This window comes from Pelodiscus sinensis, chromosome 3 (genome assembly GCF_049634645.1).
Source record: "Pelodiscus sinensis isolate JC-2024 chromosome 3, ASM4963464v1, whole genome shotgun sequence".
NCBI classification, from domain to species: Eukaryota; Metazoa; Chordata; order Testudines; family Trionychidae; genus Pelodiscus; species Pelodiscus sinensis.
The window spans coordinates 164,114,317-164,126,997 of record NC_134713.1 but is presented as its reverse complement, the minus strand read 5'-3'; the positions used below and the strand labels follow the sequence as shown (position 1 = coordinate 164,126,997).

The window sequence follows — 12,681 nt, the reverse complement described above, 5'->3', positions numbered from 1 at the left end:
TAACATTCATAACTTCAGCCACGTTAATTGTGTAGCTGGAGTCAACATATCTTAATTCAAACTTTGGTGCCATGTCCACAGCAGTAGGTTGATAAGAACAAATGCTCCCTTATTTCCCTTACTCCTCGTGATTCGAGGAGTAACAGCATCAATAGAAGCGCCCCCCACCATTCTATTTACCAGGTCTTTACTATACCTGCTAAATCAAACTCCAGAAGATTGACACCGCTTCCCACCACTCCCACTGGCCATGAATGGTGATCCGCGGCCGACAAGAGCTGCAACTGCCCAAAACCTGCAGAGGTGCATGTAAATATAGAAGTGGGAGCCTGCCAGGTACTAATCCTGCAGACCAGATCTGCCCACGGGTTGGAATTTGCCCGCCGCTGGCTTAAACCTACAAGTTGTCAGCTCTTTAAAATTTTAGAAAGACAATTGCAGTCGAATACCATATTTTTATTTGAGAACATTATGTCCACAATTCTTCTCTGTGCATTACACACTGAATTTTATGTATAATGGAAAATTCGGAAGTAATTTTTAATTTTCAGAATATACATCTGATCTATGTGGCTTCAAAAATTACACAAGTCATTACATAAGGGCAACAATTGTTTTAAAATGAGAGACTTCTATAACATCAGGTTTTAATTTACTTAATTCATAAGTGATTTAATGGGAACTGAGGATGCTAAGAACCCAGGAAACATTACATATCTTATAGACTCAGGTTCAAACACATAAGTAGTAAGAGACTGATTCATCTGTAACTATTATACCAATAAGATATAAAGGATTAAATGTCAGAAGTACAGTACAGGTTGGACCTCTCTGATCTGGCACCCTCGGGACCTGACCAGTCCTAACCAGGAAATTTACTAGACCAAAGAAGGTTCCCTTCCATAGCCCCCAGCTGCCAATTCTGCCAGTTGGGAGAGGATAGGGACATGACCTCCAGCCCTAGCTGGACTGCCTGCTGAGTTGCTGGCCTTGCTGCTGCTGCACTAGCCAGACTGCACTGATGTAGGAGGCCACGGGCTGTGGTCCCACTCTGCCTCCGGCTGGATCTCACCTGGTCAGGCTCAGAGGCTCGGGCTTCAGTCCCAGCACTGCAGCAGCCCGTGGGCTCTGGCCCTGCGTCCAAAGGCTGCTTGGAGCTCTGGCCCCGTGCTGCCACAAGCCTGGTCCTGCACTGCCAGGGGCTGTCTAAGTGCCTCAGGCTGATGCGGGCTCCAGCCCAGTTGCTGTCAGGTTGCCGCCAGCCCCCACCCTATAACACTGCTTCAGCCCACCTCCTCCTGGATTGCCTTCCTGCCAGTATGCTATTGGGGTTCTCTGATCCAGGAACATCTGTGGTCATCTGACCAGAGAATTCCAGTTTTGGGGGATGCAACCTGTAGTCACCTGAAAGGTCCTACAGGTGGGACATATTAAACATGTTACAATAGTTATGTGAAAAGATATTCACATCTAGCTCTTCATTTTAGGAAACACTAAAATAGTAGGAAGATTTCATAAAGATCCAAAGTGAATAATTTGGCTAGATGAATGCAGAATAAAACTGTAAACCTTCTCAGGCTAGATTTTTGTACCTAGCTATAAAAGCTCAACTTTCATAGCTTCCTAATTTCAAGCTCTCTTTTTCTGTCATTGTGATAATTAATACCCTATTGCATTCCAATTACAAACACATGCATCTTGAACAGAGCTTGGGTTTTTTATTTTTTTAAATCACATTGCTGAACAAGGGTTACAAATATGAGGTCACATGGTTATTTAGAACCTGAACCACAAAACTGAATGAAAAGATTACCTCTCCTGTTCTAAAATACATTTCTAATATGTACAAAATTCTCATCCTTTTCCCTCCCCCTACAACTTAGCATACTAAAACTTTTTAAGGAAAAAGTGTCCCTCATCCTCTCCCACTATTCAATCCTCTATTCTCCCTCACTGTCCAATCACATACTCCTTACTCCCCACTGTGAACCTAATAAATCAACCTGGGAACACACTGCACCTAAAATCAGTCCATGTTAGTTCATGTCCCCCACTTCCACCTTGCTCCTGCGAGCATAGGAACTGTTGTTAAATTAAAAACTAAGGAATTAATTACTGTAAAGGAGAACTACTGAGATACTAGATCAGCAATAGGCAACCAAGACTAGTGAGTGGCCCTCCTTTGTCTCAGTGGACTGCGTGATCCAGTGGTGGGCAATCGTGAGGCCTCCTAGAGTTCCACCTACAGCCCGTGCTACCTCACTCTGCCTCCTTCCCCCACACCTCTCTCACACACACTGAAGCCCTGCAACTTTCTACTCCTTTCCCCTTCCTCCCAGCACTTTTGGAGCGCCATGAATCCACTCGTCCTCTCCCCGCTCCCAGAGCTTGAACAGCCACAAACAGTTGACAAGACAAGCCTGCCTCCTGCAGTATAATATAGCCCAACAAACAACAAAAAGCTAAACTGAATCCTAGAATAGAATGAAACTGTCAAAGCTGAAATCTAACCTAGCAGAACAAGGAAATCTTTTTAAATGTGTGGTAGAAATGTAGCCGTGTTTGTCTGGTGCAGCTACACAGTCCTGTTTTTTAAATGTGTGTCACTTATACTCATCAACTGTTTGCTGAGCTAAAACCTCCAAATACAAAGGGGGGGATTGACAAAATCTGTAGTAATTAGTCTTGTTTTATTTTGGCTAAAAATATTTTGTATTAAATCTTTCAGAGACTTAATTTCTGTTTCCCTATCTAGTCTTTAGACTGAAAGGAGAAAATGTCCTATGCAACTGACCTGAATAGGATGGTTAATGATTACCAAAGCCTATGCACAGCTTATAGGCTAATATAGGTTGCGACTAATCTGGAGGATAGGGTCATAATTCAAAACGATCTGGACAAATTGGAGAAATGGTCTGAGGTAAACAGGATGAAGTTTAATAAAGACAAATGCAAAGTGCTCCACTTAGGAAGGAACAATCAGTTTCACACATACAGAATGGGAAGCGACTGTCTGGAAAGGAGTCTGGCAGAAAGGGATCTAGGGGTTATAGTGGACCACAAGCTAAATTTGAGTCATCAGTATGATGCTGTTGCAAAAAAAGCAAACATGATTCTGGGATGTATTAACAGGTGTGTTGTGAGCAAGACATGAGAAGTCATTCTTCCACTCTACTCTGTGCTAGTTAGGCCTCAGTTGGAGTATTGTGTTCAGTTCTGGGCACCACATCTCAAGATATGGAGAAATTGGAGAAGGTCCAGAGAAGAGCAGCAAGAATGATTAAAGGTCTAGAGAACATAATCTATGAAGGAAAGCTGAAAGAATTGGGTTTGTTTAGTTTAGAAAAGAGAAGATTGAGGGGGGACATGATAGCAGTTTTCAGGTATCTAAAAGGATGACATAAGGAGGAGGGAGAAAACTTGTTCATCTTGGCCTCTGAGGATAGAACAAGAAGCAATGGGCTTAAACTGCAGCAAGGGAGGTTTAGGTTGGACATTAGGAAAAAGTTCCTAACTGTCAGGGTAGTCAAACACTGGAATAAATTGCCCAGGGAGGTTGTGGAATCTCCATCTCTGGAGATATTTAAGAGTAGGTTAGATAAATGTCTATCAGGAATGGTCTAGACCAGTGGTCCCCAACCATTTGAGGTTGCCGGGCGCCAGGAGGAATGGCCGTTCACCCGCTGGACGCCAAAGGGCGGGGATACTTGCTCGCCTGGGAGCGGGGCCCCCCCATAGCCGCGTGCCTGGGGGCAGGGCCCCCCCCCATGCGCCACGCACCCCCTCCAAGGGCCGCACGCCCGGGGCCCCCCCCATAGCCCCGGACGCCAAAGGGCGGGGATACTTGCTCGCCTGGGGGCGGGGCCCGCCCGGGCGGGGCCCCCCCCATAGCCGCGTGCCTGGGGGCAGGGCCCCCCCATGCGCCACGCACCCCCTCCAAGGGCCGCACGCCTGGGGCCGGCGCCCCCCCTCCCAGCGCCGCGTGCCTGGAGCCGGTGCTTCCCCCCAAGTGCCGCGCGCCCAGGGCCGGCGCCTCCTCCAAGCGCCATGTGCCCGGAGCCGGTGCTTCCCCTCCTCCAAGCGCCACGGCCCAGGGCCGGCGCCCCACCCCCAAGCGCCGCGTGCCCAGGGCTGGCGCCCCCTCCAAGCACCATGCACCCGGGGCCGGCTCCAGCACCATGCATGCACCACGTGCCCGGGGCCAGGCTAGCCCCGAGCACCTGGCGGGCGCACACAAATGCCCCCGCAGGTGCCATGGCACCCGCGGGCACTGTGTTGGGGACCACTGGTCTAGACAGTATTTGGTCCTGCCATGAGGGCAGGGGACTGGACTAGATGACCTCTTGAGGTCCCTTCCAGTCCTAGTATTCTATGATGATTCTATGATTACTACATAGGTTACTACAGATTGGACCTCCCTGCTCTGGCACCCTTGGGACCTGACCGGTCCTAGATGAGGGATTTTGCAGAATGAGGGGAGGTCAGATCTGCCCCGCCTTTCCCCCGCCAGTGCTAGACCAGCCGCAGGCCTTGCTGCCATGGCAGACCCCTGCCCTCTCCCCCACCTTGCCTGCCATGCTGGACAACCCAGTGCACTGTGCTCCCGCCCTGCCGAGCAGCCCAGCTGGGCCATGCCAGGCAGGCTAGCTGAGCAGCCCCGCTGCGGCTCACTATTCCTGGCTCCTCCAGGCAGCTCCGCTGTCGTATGCTGGGCTTCCAGACCCTCCAGACAACCCAGCAAGGGCACACTGAGCAGCCTAGTTGACCAGCCCTGATGCTGCACGCCGGGCTCCCAACCCTGCTGAGAACACCCAGCTTCTTGGCTGTGAGGATCTAGGCTCTTGGTCCCACTGGTAGCTCGCTGCCAGCACCCCACAACCCTCCCAGTCTGCAGGGCTCCTAGGCACCAGCACTCCACCAGGATTCTCTGGTCTGGGACATCCAGGGTTGTTGCAGGACCAGAGAGTCCTGGTTTACAGAAGTTCAACCTGTATCACACACACTATACTTAATTTTAATCTTCTCTAGACTGGTATAAACTACAAGTAACACCACTTCACTCCATGGTGATTCGCTTACATGTAAAAAGAAGGTATGATCAAATTTCAGCCTTATGGATCTATTGTATGATATACATAATAAAAATGTGTGTGTAAAGACTTGCTTGTATTATGTTTGCAGTTTTTAAACTTCAGTGTCTCCATCTTCTAACTGAAGTTATTGGTTATCTGGGAGCCAGTTGGTGAGTTATAGGGTTTTTTTTTCTTGAATTAACAAGAGGGGAAAGTAATGACCTCCATTATTTCATTATGCAACAAAGCTGATTTTACTTCCATAATTAGTTAAAATAAAGAATGATACCAGAACGCCTAATTCTTCCTACAATGAAAACAGATTTATTTGGAAATTGGAAAAAGATTATTTACTGGCAAAGATCATATGTATCAAATTTCTGTTTAAGACCAATTACATTTTTCCACAATTACGTTATAAATATCTTGGAATCAGATGGTGAAAAGTGTCAATTTAAAGTTGTGTAACTTCAACACTTATCAGGTGAGGAAATTTTAGGTGACATGCAAGAATATTAGACAGAATTTAGCTATGGGTCTCATCTATAAAAAGTGATGGTCATGCAAATAGTGCAATGGTTTTGCACTATGAACAAATGTTCACTTAGAATCAAACTATTTTAAAGATGTGAGAAATTAGATTTTGAACTCTGGAGATCAGAAACAAAAAGCTAGCTTACTAATTGACTGCACCACAGACACTTCAGTGGGAAATAATGACAACCCTACATAACGGATGAGGTAAGTTTGACTAATAATAATGACCTTGTATATCAGTTCAGGAGACTTCATTTTTTTATAAGAGACTGCAGGATGTGTTGCTTATTGTAATCACATCTGTGTATACTGTTGTAAAAAAATGGAGAAAAATGAAAACATACCCATTTTTACTGAACACCCGTATCCAAGCTTGGATGTTTGGTCCCAGAATACACAAACAATGTAAAGTAGTAAATGTAGATAGGAGGACTGCAAACAGGAATGTCTCAAGCACTGACCTATAAAGGAAGAACATAACATAAAATTAGGTAAAACAGACTCATTGCTCCGAGAGTCTTAAATTTAAAAAAAAAGCCATCTCCGTTAGTTTTAAGAAGGTGCACACATTTTTTAATGTAGCAAGATATGTTTTGTCTCTTCAATCTCTGGGAAGAAAGGGAAAGGAATACAATATCCACAGATAGCCCCATTGCCCTTAAATAACATTAAAAGCTATAGTAATGCATCTTAAATATTTGTGTCCCTTTACAAAGTACACGCTGATTTTTACTTTCACAAGTCTTTCATCCTTCTAGTTTGACTGTGGAAGCAGATAATTAAAGTTTATCTTCATGATAATATCATTACTCAGCATCTTAATGCCACTTCAAAACAGCTATTATAACAGATGCAAAGCAGCTTTTCCCCCTGTAACTTCAGCTACCTCTACATTGGAAAGATTTGGCAATGAAAGTACTGAAAACTCATCAAATATGGTTTTCTGCCACTCATTGTCAACATTTCACAGTCACATTGTTAGTTCCCCTTTGGACAGAAAGAGCACAGCAACGTGAGTAACCACTGTGGGAATATGCAATGTAGTGTTAAGGCATTTTGGGAATGTGAAAAATTCCCGGTCAGTCACCTCACTGCTTCCCAGCCCTGGACTTCTGGCTTACTTTCATGCCACTTGTATGGCAGTCCTTGCTGCGAACTAGAGCATCTGCCATGAGAAATCACGGATCTCAGAATTTGCTCAGTGTTTTGTTCAATGTGCTCAGGACATCACACATTGCAGCGCAGCTACTTACTCAGTTAATAGCAGAGGACAAAGATTTGGATGAGGACAACAATGTGAGTGACAGAGACAGCACCAAACTGGCATTGCGTTGGGCTGTCACAGATCAGCTGTGAACAACAGAGCATTGCTTTAGGGCTAGAGAAACCAGCACTGAGTCATGGGACTGCACTGTCATGCAGGTGTGAAGATCACTGGACACAGAACTTTCAGATGCGTAAAGCAACATTCCTGGCTGAGCTGGCCCCTGAACTATGGCGCAAAGACACAAGAATGAGATCTCCATTTATACCAAGATTTTAAGTGAAGATATGGTTTTCAGACTTACTCTATTAGTGGTGCTCCATAAAGAACAATAATTCCATGAAACAATATACATGATATGAAGAAGAACACACAGCATTTCAGAAATTTGGTTACCTAAAAAAAAAGAAAAAAAACACACTAAAATATCAGAATAATGATCTATACATTCTCCATTTTATCAACAGTAACCCACTATGCCTGTCTTGCAAACACGAATCACAGAATCATAAAAGAGCCCTCAGGAAGTCATTGAGTCCAGCTCCCTAGGTAACCCATTCCAGTGCTTCACCACCCTCCTAGTGAAATAGTTTTTCCTAATATCCAACCTAAACCTCACCCACTGCAACTTTAGACTATTGCTCCATGTTCTGTCATCTGTTACTACTGAGAACAGCTTCGCTTCATCCTCTTTGGAACCCCCTTTTAGGTAGTTGACTATCGCTATCAAATACCCTCTCACTCTTCTCCCCTGTAGACTAAATAAGTTCAAAGCCCTTAGCCTCTCCATGTAAGTCATGTGCTTCAGCCCTTAATCATTTTTGCCATCCTCCACTGGATTCTCTCCAATGTGTCCACATTATTTCTGTAATGGGAGGCCCAGAACTGCACACACTATTCCAGATGTGGCCGCACCTGTGCCAAATAAAGGGGAATAATCACTTCCCTAGTTCTGCTGGAAATGCTCCTATTAATGGAACCTAATGTGCCAGTAGCCTTCTTGGCTACAAGGGCACACTGTTGACTTATATCCAACTTCTCATCCACTGTAATCCCCAGGTCTTTTTCTGCCAAACTGCTGCTTAGCCAACCAAGCCCAGCCTGTAGCAGTGCTTGGGATTCTTCTGTCCAAGTGCAGGACTCTGCTCTTGTCCTTGTTGAACCTCATCAGACTTCTTTTGGCCCAATCCTCCAATTTGTCTAAGTCATGCTGGACCTTATCCCTACCCTCCAGCATATCTACCTCACCCCCTATCTTAGGCTGTGTCCAGACTCAGGGGGTTTTTCGAAAAAAGTAGCCTTTTTTCGAAAAAACTTCACCTGCGTCTAGACTGCAGCCGCGTTCTTTCGAAATTAAATTGAAAGAATGCGGCTTTTCTTTCGACAGTGGTAAACCTAATTCCACGAGGAAGAACGCCTTCTTTCGAAAGTGCTCTTTCGAAAGAAGGCGTTCTTGAAAGCAAACAGGCTTTTTAGAAAGAGAGCATCCAGACTCATTGGATGCTTTCTTTCGAAAAAGCGGCTTGCTTTTTCGAAAGTTCCGCATGCAGTCTAGACGCTCTCTTTCGAAAGAGGCTCTTTCGAAAGTATCTTTCGAAAGAGCCTCTTTCGAAAGAGGCTTGCAGTCTAGACATAGCCTTAGTGTCATCTGGGAACTTGCTGAGGGTGCAATCCATTCCCTAATCTAGGTCATTAATGAACATGTTGAACAAAGCCAGCCTCAGAACTGACCCTTGGAGCACATCACTTGATACCAACGGCCCACTGAGCTGTTGATCACTAAACATTGAGTCCAACGATCTAGCCGGCTTTCTATTCACCTTACACTTATCCAATCCATAAATCTTTAACTTGCTGGCAAAAATACTGTGGGAGACCATATTAAAAGCTTTGCTAAAGTCAAGGTTTATCATGTCTACCACCTTCCTCATATCCACAGAGCCAGTTACCTCATCATAGAGAGCAATCAATTTAGCTAGGCATGACTTGCCTTTGCTGAATCCATGTTTATTGTTCCTAGTCACTTTCCTCTGTTCCAAGTGCTTCAAAATGGATTCCTTGAGGATCTCCTCCCTGATTATTCCAGGTACTGAATTGTGGCTAGCCCCAGATTCTCCTCCTTCCATTTTTAAAAGATGGGCACTACATTCGCCTTTTTCTGAAGTTATTACATTGGACTATGGTTGAAACTGATTATTATGCAAGCTTTTCTGTGTTTAGTATTTTAAAGCTATATCAATTTAAAAAATAAAATTCTACTTCAGTATGAAAATATGTTTTACTTACTGTGGTAATATTACAAGTAACAACTATGATACCTCTAACTGAGGATAAGAGAAAAATGTTCCTCAGTTTGTTCCTGTTCACCTTTGAAAATGCCTGATGTTGCATAATGCTTTTTTTGGAATGTATTTGACAAAGTACAATGGGGAATTAAAAATATTTTTTAACAGGGAAATGTGATAGTAATACAACAAAAACTAGCACTCGGACATCATAGTATATAAAGCTATATTTGACTCCATCAACTACATTTTAAAACTGACTAGATTTCAAGATGACAATGCTGCTCATGTATCTAACTTTCTAGAATCCTGTTATATACATTTTTAAATACACAATATTCTATAAATGTAGATGGTACTCAATTGTTACCTGTTTTTCTTTTGTATTATAGAAATTTTATGAGCAGTTTTAATTAAAGAAGCACCAACCAAAGTTGAGTGTTTCTATCTAAAACAAGTCACAAAGAAAACTTCAAACATTAGTTAAGTTTCAAGCATCATCTGAGTTTTTTTAGGTATTTTTTCCCCCACGTCACAAACTTTATAAAGGGGATTTTATTTTTCCCCCTTATCAAATAAATCAATGTCAAACCACACACTATATGTGAAAAACTACTCAATATATTTGGCTTGTCAAGCTATTTGATCATTAGTTCTTAGTAATAGTGGTCTATCCCCTCAACTCAGCAAATCAGGTGCAGAAGAAAGTTGGTGACAACCTGCCTTTGTGTTTCCCCATTCTGAACTCTCTGAGTATTGGTCTAAACTCCTATGGTAGTATTCATTTTATGAGTTTCATGTTCCCAATACTCCATCAGCAAAATGTAATATTATAGTGTCTTCTATAAAACTGAAGTGTCTATGGGGGGATGGCTTTGTTGTTCAAAAAAATCTTAACTAACCTTTCTCAATTAATTTTATTGTGCTTTACCTGCATTTAAATTTCCATGGGTTTACAGTTTTTCCTTGAATTACTTCTATGTATTAACATGTGTTAACTGCAGAGGAGACCAAACTTTTGAACATAATGCTGGCTTAGGCATGATCTTGCAGTGACATGTGTGCACGTAGACTTCTGCATTCAGAGTCTCACTGATTTCTGCGAGCGTGGAGCTTATCAGAGTAATGGTGGGCATCCCATGACCTGCATACATCCATTAAGGTTCTATGTGTGACCCACAAGACATTTTGTTTACTGTTACCCAGGTGCAGTGTTGCCACACTCTGGTTTCCATCTGCATAGCTTTTCCTATTGGTATTACTAAATGAGAAGTAAAGCAAAGGGTATGTGAAATGATGTGTGCGCTGACTGCTGACTGAACACAACACTGACTATGAGAATCATGCACTCCCTCCACAGCCAAAATACTGCTATGGTTCAATTAGCGTAACCCAAAAGTTTTATGCACACAAGAACAGCTAGCAAAGCTACCCTATCCCAGGAATGACAGTCTTGATTACGACAATTTTGCAGCCCATGTAAATGAAAGAGAGCCACTCATACTGTCTGCTCACTAGCATAGTTTGCTCATCACTGAATTGGAGGATGATGGTTTTAGGCTATAAGCCACCAGCTCTTGAAAAGACACTAAAGATATAATACAACCAGCACTCCTGGGTTTGCTGGAAATGTCAAAGGTAGAAAGAGACCAGTTGGAGTGGAATTGGCAGCATCAGGACTGTTAGATCCTTTCCCTGGCTCTGGGAGAAGAATGTGGTCCAGTAATGCTCCCCTCTGAAAAACTTCAATGGAAAAGAAAGTTTTAACACTGATAAAAATACTGGAAAACTCATTTCAAAAGGTAATACACACTTACTCCACTCATTTACAAAGGTGAAGATTTGACAACCATGCATTTGACTGTACTTTGTCCTTTTACTTTCCTAGTTGACTTCTTCAGGAAAAAGATAGTCAACCCTTCCTCAAAGCTATTAGCATTAAGTTAATTATACAAATTCTTACCTTGTGAGCAAGTGAAATTCTCTTAGAAGACGGATTTGGTTTAAGTATTATATACAATATTATATTTACAGTAGTTACACATATAGAACAGATGCACAGCCAGATAAGGTGTGTTCCCAAAACTGAGAAGTTCTCCAAAAAGAGAGGTGGAACAATAGTTGTTAAGATAATGGAAAATACACAAATGATGTGGGCAAACAGCAGTCTCTTTATTTCTGTATCTTTCATGGTGTTTTATCTTGAATAGTGCACCTACAATAAAGCAAATGACATTCCTGTAGTTAATTTCTGAAAAATTTAAGAGGGAGGGTAAACTTAAAAAAAAAAAAAAAAACGTTGAAAAAGATAAATTGTGTGCTACTTTAAAACAGAAAACCTAGGAGCAACCATGATGTTTCATTCCAATTTTTTTTTTTTCAGATATTGTACTGCATTTTGTGATTGGCAGTGAATTGTGATGTTTTCTGCTAAAACATCTGATTCACTGGCTTTGCTGATGTTTACATTCTCAGGCAGACACAGCCTATACCACAGGCTTTGTGCCATCAGGCAATTTGCAGAGGAGGAAAAAGGTTTGACCTTTGTGCAACATGCCTCAGTCTATGTCTAGACTGCAAGCTTCTTTTGGAAGTTTTTCCAGAAGAGATCTTCTGGAAAAGCTTATTTTGAAAGAGTGCATCCACACAGCAAAAGCACAATGAAAAAGTAATGTGCTTTTTCAAAACATAGCACCCACATTAATTGGATGCTATCTTGCATTTAAGTTGTGATTAATATGGACGGAGTGGCCACCAGGGCACCTGTGTTATTTCCTGGAAGCCTTTTCTTTCAAAAGAACTCCCTCTTCTACGTCTACACATGCATTTTTCTGGAAAAGCTTTTTTGGAAAAAAGCTTCTGCCTCATAGAAAGAGGTTTACCACTGTCAGAAAAGCCCCTCTGTTCTTTCAGCTTTCTGTCGAAAGAAAGTAAAAGCAGTGTGGACGTAAGTATTGTTTTTCCAGAAAAATGGCCATTTTTTCTGGAAAAACGCTGCAGTGTAGACATACCCTCCGATGGCCCGAACCAGGCTGCATCACCAAATGGTTCGCTGGGAGGATCATTGGGTACCCAGAGTGGCACTGATGGGAGTGGCGAGGTGAATGCTGCCCCACGTCCCCCTTGTGACCTGTGACATCGATGCCACAGGAGAAGAAGCCCAGCAAGTACTGGCAGGGGCAGAGGCTTGACTGCTCGGCTGGAAAACGCACCACAGCAAGGAAAGGCAGCGGGCGCTGCCCAGGATGGGATGCTGGGGAGCCCGAGGTGGGGCCGCGTCACGGGAGGGGAGGGGGAGCAGCAGAAAGCGGGGGGAGGAAGACAGTCAGCGGGGGGCGGGCAGCAGCCTGCTGGGAAGGAAGAGCACAGACCGTTTGTCTCTTACCCGAGTCCCTGTCAGCAGACAGTGGGCGGGACTACGCCGAACACGAGGTCAGAGGTCGCGCGGCTCTCGGGCCCCGGCGCTCAACTCCCTGCGTAGCAGGCGGCGCTGCGCGCCTTGCTCAAAGGAGAAGACACAAGG

The 12,681-nt window shown here is 43.7% G+C and overlaps 1 protein-coding gene across 1 annotated transcript in view; it reads right to left on the bottom strand.

Annotated features, from left to right (window-relative positions):
* The window catches only part of PIGF (phosphatidylinositol glycan anchor biosynthesis class F), a 36,837-nt gene extending 24,157 nt beyond the window's left edge, over positions 1–12,680 (bottom strand). The window contains exons 1-4 of the mRNA XM_006125480.4: positions 12,544–12,680; positions 11,122–11,373; positions 7,178–7,269; positions 5,954–6,070 (exon numbers count right to left, since the gene is read on the bottom strand). Coding sequence (XP_006125542.2) covers positions 5,954–6,070; positions 7,178–7,269; positions 11,122–11,349 — 437 coding nt within the window. The 5' untranslated portion in view covers positions 11,350–11,373; positions 12,544–12,680. The remainder of the gene's footprint in view (positions 1–5,953; positions 6,071–7,177; positions 7,270–11,121; positions 11,374–12,543) is intronic.
* Between the last annotated feature and the right edge of the window lies 1 nt (position 12,681).